Source organism: Capsicum annuum, chromosome 4, assembly GCF_002878395.1.
Source record: "Capsicum annuum cultivar UCD-10X-F1 chromosome 4, UCD10Xv1.1, whole genome shotgun sequence".
NCBI lineage: Eukaryota > Viridiplantae > Streptophyta > Magnoliopsida > Solanales > Solanaceae > Capsicum > Capsicum annuum.
Window position 1 is genome coordinate 146,247,201 of NC_061114.1, and position 13,010 is coordinate 146,260,210.

A 13,010-nucleotide genomic window follows, 5' to 3' on the forward strand; every position below is an offset into this window, starting at 1 on the left:
TGAGTTGGTGGTTCATGTGTAGATGCTCTGATGAAGATGTGAATCATATCCTATTGCATTGCAAAGTGGCTATTAATTTATGGTCGATGGTCTGTTGGTTTGGAGTACAATGGGTGATGTCGGGCACAGTGATGAAAGCTTTTCAAAGTTGGGCTTTCAGGATGTGAAAGAGGAGGCCAAGGGTTTGGAGTGTCGTATCATTAGCTATTATGTGGGTTATATGGAAAGAGAAATAGGAGAGCTTTTGAAGGGGTCGAGTAAGATATAGTAAAACAGCAAAACAGTCTTTTGTACTTAGTTTCATTTTGGTGTTACCATGAGGTTCTTGAGTTTCTTTTTAATGATATCATGAGGCTCCTAAGTTTTTTTTTGGCGTTACCATGGGGTTCCTGAGTTTCTTTTAGGTGTTACCATGAGGTTCCTGTTTGTATAGGAGATTGGGCATATTTTGTAGACATCCATATTTTGGTGTGGATTTCGCTACATTTTGGCTATACAGCTTGTATACAGAGTTTTCCCCTACTGTTAATAAAATACTTTTCAAAAATAAAAGGTGAACCAAGTGAAATAAGAAACATTTCACATGTTCCCTTCTACATGACCTACTTCACAATTCAGGTCATCTCATAAGATTGACTCTTTTCCTTAACTGGATAATCTACCATGTCTAAGAATCATGGATAATATGCACTCCTGTTATTTTGATAACAATATGGTACTACCTTGACATAATGTAGCGAAAGACTCATAAAAATAACTAACATCCAAGCTCATGCGCCTAAGACTCATAAAAATAACTAACATCCAAGCTCATGCGCCTGATACTACTATTAAAATATGGAATGAAGTTGGGCATTCACGCATGAGAATCCATTCATAAAAAGAACTAACACTCAGACGGATATGCTTGACAGGGGTGAACCTATGTGCAATGCAATTAATTAAACCCGCTTCATTTAAAAATTTACAATTATATAAAGAAAATGATTGTAAAATTTGTATATAAGAAATTACTTGAACCCACATTAAACAAGGCCTAGCTGCGCAGCAGCGATCATGGGATTCAAAATCACGCACTCAGTGAATTCAAATCCTCTAAATTGCATTGTTATTTCGCGTTGTAATAGCACTGTATATGCTAGCTATGCTAGGCCATTGGCTTCCTGCTTTTGGCCACTCATATTTCAATATGTTAGTCAATTTACTACCTTTATATTTTATTTTATTTTTTCTATTTTACCTTGTATATTTTACTTTCTTACTCAAATTCAATAAATATTTATCATAATTCTACTTCAAATTACATTTCACTTTTTAAAATTGAATTTTGATACTGTTTCATAGATTTTTGCTAAACATGCAACTATTTTTAGAAATTATATTATCATTTTTTAGTTTAATTTAATATTGTTAAAATAAATGTAAATAAGTTCTTTGTCAATTTTTAGAAATGTACTTGTTCCATATATTAAAAAAAAAAAAAAGACTAATCTTGTAAGAAGTGATAAAAATATACTTGTTTTATATATAAAAAAGAAAGACTAATTTTTAAAGACTTTTTACAACGAACAAAATACAAAGCAACCACTCTGGAGGCCCAAACACACCTAAATGCTGAATTGGCTTGCACGCGCTCGTTATGGGTTGAAGCAAATATTTTACCAACGAGACATTGAAGTGTATCTCGTATAAAGAGAGTTACAGTTTAGGTAGGTAATGAGAGGACAATTGAAGTACGAAACTAACAATTATGTAATAATTTTATTGTGTTTTTAGCAGTCAACTCTTTAATATTTTAGAAATATTGAGAAATAGTCTAACTATCTTTACAGCTAATATAATGTCACATACACAAAATAAAAGGCAAGAATAGCCCAAAAAAATTGTAAATATAATATAGTTTGAAATATCTCTCAACCACAAGCTGGCATGATACAACGGTTATTAGGCATTCGGGACCATTTTTGGGTGAGTTGAAGCATAAACAGAACTGTTTGAATCAGCGTTCAGGTGGGAAAAAAGATGTTGAACATCTGCACGCAAATTTTCCGCCGCTCTTCCAAAAAGAGCCAAAATTTCTGATCTGGGTTTACTAGATGCTTGCACTGGCCCGCCCTGGCCCTCATAATGAATAACATGATGCCTGAGGAAATAAATTGTGTTATTATCCATAAGCCCAGCCGTTAAGCGTTATAATCCTTCCAATCCACCCGATAAGCAGCCCTAGCTTTATCTCTATTTATAATTAGAGACAGAGAAGAAGAAAAGGTTTCTTACAGGAAGTCTATAATATCAGTGATATCGGCTGCTTCAATAGGTGCTGACAGCTGTGAGTTCCTCCCAAACACATCCACCAAAATATTCAAAAGCAGCGACAGTGTCTGCCAAGATGAAAACAGAAACACGACTTTAACAATGTGCCCACTTTCGTAACTATAAACCAGTTTCATAAATAATGAACATCTTCGCATACATAAAGATATTCACATACCTGCAATCCATGAGAACGTAGAAAATAAGAAAAAATCTGGAGTGTCTTGATGGAATCCATAATCTTAACTAAAATGTTGATAGTCAAAAATAATAAACTTGACAGACTTTTACGCACTTCAAAAGCTGAAGTAACTAATAGGAAAATAAATCAAATTTGTCCCAAAAAAGAGAATTTCTAAACATTAAAAAGATATGGACTTCAATGAAAAACCAACTCATGTATCCTGTGTATACATATATTTATTTTCTTGAAGATTCTATGAAAACTAGAGAAGTACAATGTTTAACCCCACAAATGTGAGTTTACTGACATAGTCGGTCCTAAGTGAGGAATACTATGGTAGGCTAGAAGCCAACTAAAAACTAGTCAATTCATGATCAGTCCTCACAATCCAGATACTGTTTGAATGTGCTCAGCTAAGCACGCATTACATGACACTCTTCATGACCATGGGTTTATGCCAGAGATCAACATTTGAGTCATTACTTGTTTACTCTAATTATAGATGAGTTAACCAACACAATAGAAAAGTTGCTAAAATTTATATTGTTTGTTGAACATTTTAAGCTAAGTGATGAAACAAACAACCCTAATGCTCATTTTTCGATGTTGGTGTATTTTGACTACCTCTCCATGTAGTTGCATTATGGTATTTGCGGTTTGCGGGTGTAGCTGGCACGGTTCCCGAGGTGTTGATTGAGGATTTCGTGGGTTTGTCATTTTGGAAGGTTATGTTGGTATGATCGACTTCGGTAAACATTTGATGATAACGAGAGTGTATAAGAATTGTGTCCATCATTAGCTCCGGTGTCATTATTGGGTTAGTAGGACCTTTGATTTGGGTCCCTAGGAGTTCGGATGGATTTTAGTAGGTGGTTAGGATGCTGAAATTTTAAGGAAAAGAGTTGTCTTCGGTCAGCATTCACAGAAAACAATCTCCATTCGGTGATCTGTAGATTCCATTGAGTCCAAATAAATATATGAATAAAAATGATGGAGCTGCTCTACCCTTAACCAGAGGTCGAGGGTACGACCCTGGTTATGGAAAACACTCTGTTGGGAGCGCTGCCACCTTAATTGGCCCTGGAAAGCCCGATCCGGATTAGTCAGGGCTCTAATGCAGGCACCGAATGAAAAACCCAAAAAAAAATATATGAATTAATTGTATTTTCTTGAGACTAAAATATATATGGTTGAGGATCCACATAACCCTCGAATTATAAATGTTGGGCGAATATAAATCAATATGCGTTTATGGTATTTTCGTTATCATAAAAAAAAAAGGAAACCAAAAATAGAAAAAAAAAAAAAAAAAGTAGAAAGAGAGGCAGAAGCTAGAGAAAGAAAAGAGAAAAAAGCGTGGTTACGAGATGATTGTGAAAAAGGAGAAAAGGAAAAAGAAAAAAGATGATTGTGAAAACAAATATACTGAGTGGCTACAATATTTTAGTCATCATCCATAATTTGTACTCGACTTAATCATGTTCTTCGAAAATAAAAAAAAATATAAAACACAAAATACAACCAAAAAGGAAAAAAATGAGAAAGAAGTAAAAACAAAAAAAAAAAAAAAAAAAAACAAAAAAGGAAAAAAGAAAAAAAAAAAAAAACAAAGGGTAGAGGGCAGAGATAGAAGAGAGAAAAAAAAAGAAATGACAAAAAAAATAAAGAAAACTAAAGGCTACATATAGAAGAGAGACAAAAAAAACTAAAAAGAAAAAACTAAAAAAAAAAATGGAAAAAAAGTCAAATTGATATGATATAAAAGTTTTAAGTTTTTGACTTGGGAGTTAAAGTGGGTTGAACCATTTTTACCCAATCCATATTTGACCAAATCTATATTTACCCATATTTATATGGGCGGATTGCAATCCAAACCATTTTTGCTCGATCCATATTTAACCCATCCAAATCCAATCCAATCCGCCCGTTTTCCACCTCTAGCTATTAGTAGTGATTTGCACAGTGGTATGTATTTTGATGTTGAAAATACAACCACTTTTAGAGGCTACAAGGTGATTGATAATCCACTATTGGATGATACTGTAACATCCTGAAAATTCAAGCTAAGATTCTCCAAGCATGTATAGAACAAAACTTAGTAACTTGGTAGTATTAGAAGTGATTTAGAAATGAATTAAGGCCACGAGTAACTCCTAGCTCATAGCCAAGTTGAAAGCTTCCTTATCGATTGAATTCCTGTGTAGAATCTTTCCATAGTCAACCTCAAACGAGTATAACCCCTAAATTATGAAGAGTTTTGGAGCTAAAGACCCACCAAATGAAAGGTCTTTGAGACCTCTTTCCAATGCATTCAATTGCTCGTAAATTCGATATTGGAGTAAAAAGTTATAGCAATTTTACTGTACTGTCAAGCCGTCAAATTGGACGACTCATACCGTGACCAGGATCCCACGATCATTGAGATCGTGCGAATGCTCGTCTGATCAACTTGAAAGTCAAATTTTTCAGCAACATTTTTACAAGAGTATTCCGATCTTTCCAACCTTTTAACCTCCTAAACTACGTGTTTAAGCTATCCTAAGACTGAATATAAAACCTAAACTACTCTTAATCCCTCATTCACTTCACAACACACAAATTACTCAGATAAACATGAGAAACATGCGACTTTTCTTCATCAAACAAGAAATTAAGGTTTTCCATCTTCAGGCTCAATCCTCCAAACTTTAGTTCAAGAATCAAAAGTAATCAAGTATGTGGGTATTCAACAATGAATTTCTTTCACCCTTATGCCCAAAATCTAGCTTTAAAATATGAATTTAAGTTATGATTTCTATGAACTCATGATCTAGGGTTAACATTCAATTATTTCAAATTCTTGAAATTTGATTCTCGCGCTACATTATTATAATATTTTTCATTTAAAATTATTATGAATGATTTTCATGGCATTAACTCAGTTATCTTAATACGTGAAGAATTATGCATGTTTTGATGAATTTTAACCTATATTAGTTTGACATGACATGTTTTCCTATGAAATTCATTAGCTTTAAAGATTCATCATCTTATGGCTCCTCAATATATTGATATTCATTATTTTGGACTTGTGCTATGAAATTTTCCTTTTTTCTTTTGATTATTAAATTGTAATTATTTGTTGCATTCTTCAGAGATGGCGGGCACCCGAAAATCATGCATTGTCAGTTGAATATTCAGTCCTTTAGTTTTCATGATTTAGAATGCTTTTAGACAAAACACTTATACTTCAGTCTCAGAACTTCAATATTATTGAGTTATTTAGTATATCTCATATAGGCAGTAGATTCAAAAGTATTGATCGCATACCTTTTCTGCCTACATTTTTTATGTGATGTAGATTCAGGTGCTTACTATCGGATCTTAGTTTGGTAGATCACAACTTCCAGCCAGTAGGTGATGAGTTCTCTTGATTCGAGGACTCAAGTCAATTTGCACGTATAATATTTTATGTCTAGGTATGTATTGATTAGGGATAGTTAGGATCATGTCCCAGTTACCTATAGCCAGTATTAGTAAATGCTTCATAAATAAATAGTAAGAGTTATTGAATGTAGTTTCAGTTCCTCTTTCTTTCAGATTAAAGTGTTGTACACTTTTACCAATGATGTATTGAAATAGCTTATCTCATGATTATGCTTCCACTTAGTCATTTTATCCTTAAAAATGCTTATATTCAATTGCATATGCAATACAAGTCAAAGAGGCATCATAACTTTCGACGACATCATTGGAGGCCAACACATAAAGACTCAAGCTTGGGGCTTGCCTTTGATGCCTAACCGAGAGAACAAGTGTTGAAGCATAGAGAAGAGCTTCATTACACTCCAAGGCCGCCCCTCATTATGGGCCTTTTGGTCATTGCTTTGGAGCAAAGAGGCGCCTATGGAGTGTAGGATCTCATTAAGGGCCTTTTGGTCATTTTGTTATGTAATAGTTAGGACTAAGACTATAAATAACTCATATTAGGTTTATTTTCAGCAACTTTGATATTATTTTGAGAGATAAACTCTTTGAGTGTGTATTTGCAAGTGTGGAATCACTTGTGTTGGTTACTAGTTTAGAAAAAGGAGTTGCTTGGGATTCCTGTTCCCTTGAGGTCTCCATAAGAACTTGTTTATACGGATTTATAGGGGTCTTAGTGTTTGAGACACACTTTGGTTCTTGTTTCTTGAATATCTGTATGTTAAGTTATCTATCTTTATACTATCGTGTGCTTGTTATCTTGTTCTCGGCCTTGTGTTGAATCCGTAGGTTAGGTTTATCATCTTGTTGTTGTGTGTTTGTTGGCTGGTCTCGTATCATTTGGTATCAGGGGCAAGGCTTGATTTTGGTCCAATAAAATCACTCTTGGGATTGTTGCCAAGAAAATTAAAAAAAGTGTCCAAATCCAAAAATCTCACAAAAAATAGTGTCACGTTTTGTACCTTGGCCGAAACTAGTTGTTCTTGTTTTGTACTTTGACCGAAACTTGGAACCTAGATCTAGGAGGTTTTTTATGTGTCTTGTTTGTTTCTAGTGTTAGACTCTTCTTCACTAACACTAATAGAGTCTAGATCTAAATCTTGAGCTTGAACGCATGTTGTTGATGTTTGTTGTTGAGGATTTGAGCTTGAATATGTGTTGTTGATGTTTGGGGGTCCAACGTGCACCTAGAACTTCAAATTTCAAAAGTGGTGTTCTTCACCATCTTCATATCTTGTTGAAGAGAAAGTGGTTGTTTGATCTAAAATAAAGTAGAAGGATGGTGTGGTCTTTGTTAGTCTTGAAACATAATCCCAAGACATCCCAAAAAAGAAAAAGGGACAAAAGGCTTTCAAAAGTCTTGTTTAACCAAAAGGGAGAAAGGACGCACTCCAAGATTTACAAAAGAGGAAAGAGTCAAAAGGCTTTCAAAAAGGTGTTTTGCCAAAAAGGTGCAAGGGAAGTTAAAACCCTTTTTGAATTTGAAAAGGCTCAAAGTCTTGTTGTTCCCCCCCCTCCCCCCCAAAACCAAAATTTCACTCTTCCAATTGAATATTAATCAATACAAATTGAAGACACGAAAATTTTTCAACTTTCAATAATTTTCAAATGACCAATAGGAGGCTGCCACGTCATCAACCTCCAAATATTACCTTAGGCTCAAATTTTAGATTCTAAGTTTCTTTTCCTTGTTTCTTTTAGTTTCATTTCTTGATTCTAGTACTAATTAGCAACTAGTAATCTTCTACTTAGTTGTGAGTTAGTTGTTTGAGTTCATTTCTTTCGTGTTACCTTTCTTTTTGTACTTTTATCTTTTTGTGACTCGTTGTAGTTTCTTGGTTCAAGTCCGTACATATTTTCCTTTGAGTCGTTTCAAACAAGAATCCACTCCGACCTCAAACCACAATTGGTACCGAGCAACCTCATTGGAGTATAAATGAGATACCAACACTTGCAACGCCAATTGAGTGACATTTCAAAGGTGTGAACTTGAGAGTTTGTGAGGCTGATTTTTCTAACCTTAACTTGTTGTTTTTGTTTTGTTTAGCATTTTTTTGTTAGGTACTATGGCATCGGGTGAATAAACATGGATACTTTAATGACGGCCATAATGGATGTGAAACATGATCTTAGTAGCCGAATGGAAGGGATGGAAGTTCTCTTTCGAGAAGAATGGACACCTTGGAAGTTCGTCTAGACTCCACCCATTCCACTCCTAAAAACTGCCATGCCTCATCTAGTGGACATGTTCCAAACGCCTCCTCTACTATAACTCTGGAAATACTTCACCAAATGTTCAATCCACCTAGACAAGTTCATGAACCCATCAACCAAGCCCCTACTTATCCAAACAATCGAAACCAAATCCACCAAGAAGCTCCACAAAATCAAGAACCCCAAGAAAAGCCGAGAGTCCCACTTAACCGAAACCAACTAATCCAAATTGATGATGTGGAAAGTGGGGTCCTTATGGAGGTGAGGAGTTAGATGAAGTGGCTATCTGTGTGGAATTTGTGTGAAATAGAAGAGGAGCTCAAGAAGGAAGACATAGGGGCCGAGGGGGAAGGTTTGGTTTGGTTCCTCATGGTAGAGGCAACTTGGGACACCATCCTCAAGTTCAAGAAGGTCATCAAGCGGATCAATGAGGAAATTTGGGTAGAGACATAGGTCTCAACTCAATCAAGATCACACTTCCTACCTTCAATGGAACTAGTGATCCATCTATCTATCTACTTTGATTGAGAACTACAATGCAATAGGATCTTCCTAACACAATGAGTTAACTCCACACAAGAAAGCCGCCCATACAATTGCTCAACTTGAAGGGTATGCATTTACTTGGTGGGAGACAAAAAGATTGCAAAGAGCAAGAAATGGTAATCTCAACCTTCTAGATTGGGATGAATTGAAAGCACTTATGAGAGAGAGGTATGTCACGGAAAGGTTCAAGCAAAAGCAACTAACAAGGCTCTACAATTTGAGGCAAAGAGATAAAAGTGTGGAGGAGTATTATGAGGAGTTTCAAAAGTTGATCCTCCGTCTTGATATTGCTGAACCTCCAAATCATTGCATAGCTCAGTTCAAAGGTGGTTTAGATCATGAAGTTTTTTCTCAACTAGTTGTCCACAAGTTTGACCGAATAGAGGATCTTGTTGAGGCGGCCATTGAGATTGAAAGGAACAATCATGCCAAAAGGACCTTCAATAAAGGTTACCAACCTTCTACTTCCTTCGGATGGAACAAAAACAAGTATTACTACAAGTCCTTAGAGAAGAAGCCCGTTGATAGGGCAATCCAAAGGTATCCACCACGGATTGAAGGTAATCCATCTTTTACTCCCAATTCTAAAGGTATTGTTTGCTTTAAATATCAAGGTTGGGGTCATAAGGCTAGTGAATGCCCCAACCGAAGGAACATTGTATTGGTGGAGGGTGATTCTTACATTGTTGGGGTAAAGTGACCTAAATGATGGTGATGAGGAAATCCCTCAAGAGGATGATGACATTGATGGTGAAGAGGAATTAGTAGAGGAAGAAGGAAACGTCTTTGTACCTTGTAGATTGATGATGAAGGTTCCTAATGAAGATGTTTGGCCCAAAAAATAAGAGGTCTTGAATTTTAACCTCATGATGATGAAGGACCCGAATGGTAAAGGTGAGAAGTTTCGGGTTCAAGAAGAAGAACTTGGTGTCAAAACCAAGCACTTGTTGTCACTACATTCGACACTAGCATTGTGCCAACTTCCAAGTTGAGGCATAAGAGGATGAGTTCCTATGGTGCAAGTTTAGAACGCAAGAGAGCAAGCTCAAGTCTTTGCTCCAAAGGTATGTACCTACCCCCTCCTATTTCTAGCCTTTCTTGGAATCATGATGACATTTACCCTAGAGTAGACAATGCTAAGAAGATATTTGATTTAAAGTCCTACCTAGATGGTATTGATGTCTTTTGGAATGACTTGAATGTGCATGGAATGTATGACCTTCCTATTTCGGTTTGCAAGCCTATTTGTTGTTCCAAGAAAAGTCTATGGATTCCACTTGATAAAAAACTCGTCTCTTGTTTCTTGTCACACCTACGTGTATAGACAAGTTGTTTCTTCTTTGGAAGGGTGTTTGAGTTTTTGTGATTCGAAGGGTATCCTACTCTCTAAAGACCCCTTGCTTTTACCCTAAGTTGTTCCACCATGTCATGATTTACTAGTTTAGAAACTGGGGTTGCTTGGGGATTTCGATTCCCTTGAGGTCTCCGCAAGGACTTGGTGTTGTTTATACGGGTTTATAAGGGAATTTCGGTTCCTTTGAGGTCTCCGTAAGGACTTGATGTTGTTTATACGGGTTTATAAGGGTCTTAGTGTTTGAGACACACTTTGGTTCTTGTATATCCGTACGTCAAGTTATCTATCGTTATACTATCGTGTGTTTGTTATCTTGTTCTCGGCCTTGTGTTGAATCCGTAGGTTAGCTTTATCATCTTGTTGTTGTGTGTTTGTTGTCTGGTCTCGTATCATGTGTTATACCAATACCATAGGGTAATTTGGAATCACTTATCTAGGCACTGCGTTATGACTAGGGGTAGTCTCAGGTCGTGACAAAAACACACCATTCCAAATGAAGGAACTCCATTCTTGAGGGATTATAGACCTCTGGGTTGTGTGGAGATGTTTGGTCATGAAGACATGTATGGCGTGGTTGAGGTTGTTGGCACCTTTCCTTATGACAAAACATCTTTCTTGAGGGCTATAATCCACTTGAGGACCAAAATTCAAGCGGAGAAAGCTTCAAAAAACGAAGAATGCTCTTCAAAGAAGGGGAGCAATTGGAATGAAAAAGAGCATGCTTTTGGAATGGACTAGGCTAGGGCTTCTAAACCTAAAAAGTGAGAAAATGCTACTTGAAGCTTGAGGTAGGACCAATGAGGTAAAAGTAAAACTCTCCCTTTTGATGAACGTGATTATTTGATAGACTTGTTGGTGAGGTCTTATCAGCAGAGGAATCTTGAGAAGAAGGATCAACGGAGAAAACAACCTCGACGACAAATACGATTTGGTGTTGTACATTTTCCTAAGCCTGTGGATGGTAGATATTCATGGGCCACGCTTATCCTTGGACTTTCCAAAGACATGAAGGTGAAATCTACTATTATTGATCTTTCGTGATTATTACTTGATGTTATAAGAAAAGTGCAAGAATATGCTTTTGACTTTTGAGAGATCAGTATGACTTGGGGGGTACTCTTTCCTTTGGACCCAGATGTTTCTTTAAATTGTGATGGTTTGATAATGGTACCTAATTGGCCTATTCGTAAAGTTTTAATACAATTGTAAAGAATGCATCTTGGACCTAACTCAACCTCAAAAGCTAGCTCATGATGGGAGAATTGTCCAAGTCCATATAAGGAGACCAATTACCAATCCCTTTTTCGATTAGGGATACTTAACACCACCACCACCACCCCGCACGCCCAGGCCTAGTTAACTGGAGCGTGAACAATATAATATGGGGGCCCAAAATCGGTGAACAAAGATATGGGATGGGTCTGGCTCTGATACCATGTAAAGAATGGATCTTGGGCCTAACTCCACCACAAAAGCTAGCTTATGAGGGAAGGATTGTCCAAGTCCATAAAAGGGGACTAATTATCCATCCCTTTTCCGATTTGGGATACTTAACAACAATAATTAGAGTCTTGACTTGTTTTGGTCTTGTTTTCGATGATGCACTTAGCCATGAGGGTTATCATGTGTTTTTTAACTTGAAGGGATATATGTGCTTCTTGAAATGTAGAACCACAAAGAACTTGCATGTTTGGTTTCCTAAATGCATTGATTCTTTTGATTTACTCTTTAGTCAAAGTTTCTTAAGTAGCCAAGTATCTCTTACTTTCGTTGGGATACATGTCCTTTTTTGGATCATTTTGATGCTTGGTTATATCATAAAAGTGAGCAATTTAGAGTGTTGATTGCATGACATGCTTACTTTAGGTATTATCATTCACCTTATGATGATTACCTTGTTCGGATTGTGAGAGGACTTGTCCGCATTCTCTTTTGCAATTTTCAGGGACTAGATTCGAGGACGAATGATTTTAAAAAAAAGGAAGGATGATAGAACCGAAAGCTCAAGGAGCTTGATGATGATTAGCATCATTGGTGACGCGCAACATCAACCCAACAGTGGCCTATGGAACACATTACCCAGTTTGAAGTGTTTCAAGGAATCTCAAGTGCAAATCTTTAAGCTATACACTACTTGATGAAAAGATGGAGTCCTTGAAGGTCATAAAAGACCCATATGTGGGGTATGCAAGCTACGGAATATAGCTTGGATAGAAGAGAGTGAGAGATGTTCAAGCTATTTAAGACAACTTGGAAGGGAGATGCAGAAGGGTAAGCAGCCTAGGATGTGACCACAACACACCACATGTGGCCACATATGTATCACAATTGTCAACCAAAAGCCGAGTTGAAATGAGCTCACTTGCGACCACATACTACCATTTGTGGCCACAAGTCACCTCCATAGAGCATTAGACAACCCATTTTAGTGTATTTTGGCTATTTGTTCAAAGGCTACTTTTGGCTATGCTTGTAGAGGTAAAACTATAAATACTTGTCTTAGTTATTTTTATTTTTGAGCTTTTGAAGATTAAAGAACTCGTATGAGTGTACTTCCTCCTTCATGGAGATTGGGTTAGATTAGTGGGTGGATTCTCGTTGCTCTTATCATAGAACTTCTACTGGATAATCTAGGATAGAATTTTCATGTGTTAGTTCAAGTTTCTCTTCTTCCTTAGATTAATTTCATGTGTTCATTATTGATTAATAGGTGCAGGTATTAAGTCCTATGTTGATTAATCACAACAATTATTGATTGATTCCTTTCGTTCTTCTATCTCATCCCATGTTTCTTCTATCTATCTATTTATCAATTTCCCCTATCCCTAATTATTTTACGTTGAATTCCACATTAGAATCCTTAGTTTCCCAACTAGGATCTTAGCCTGTTCTAAGTCTTGTAATCATTGTTTTAAAGTTATGGATATGACTATG

At 36.4% G+C, this 13,010-nt stretch overlaps 1 protein-coding gene across 2 annotated transcripts in view; it reads right to left on the reverse strand.

The window, feature by feature from the left end:
• Nucleotides 1-1,728: 1,728 nt before the first annotated feature.
• Nucleotides 1,729-13,010, reverse strand: part of LOC107867949 (mediator of RNA polymerase II transcription subunit 23) — a 121,088-nt gene continuing 109,806 nt past the window's right edge. The window contains exons 20-22 of one of the 2 annotated variants that reach the window (XR_007055157.1): nt 2,492-2,559; nt 2,278-2,381; nt 2,098-2,143 (exon numbers count right to left, since the gene is read on the reverse strand). Coding sequence is in view for 1 of the 2 variants with exons in the window: in XM_016714456.2 (XP_016569942.2) it covers nt 1,945-2,143; nt 2,278-2,381 (303 nt within the window). In the remaining variant the exon portion in view is untranslated. Of the gene's footprint in view, nt 2,144-2,277; nt 2,382-2,491; nt 2,560-13,010 lie in introns of both variants that reach the window. The other variant, XM_016714456.2, reaches the window with a different exon arrangement.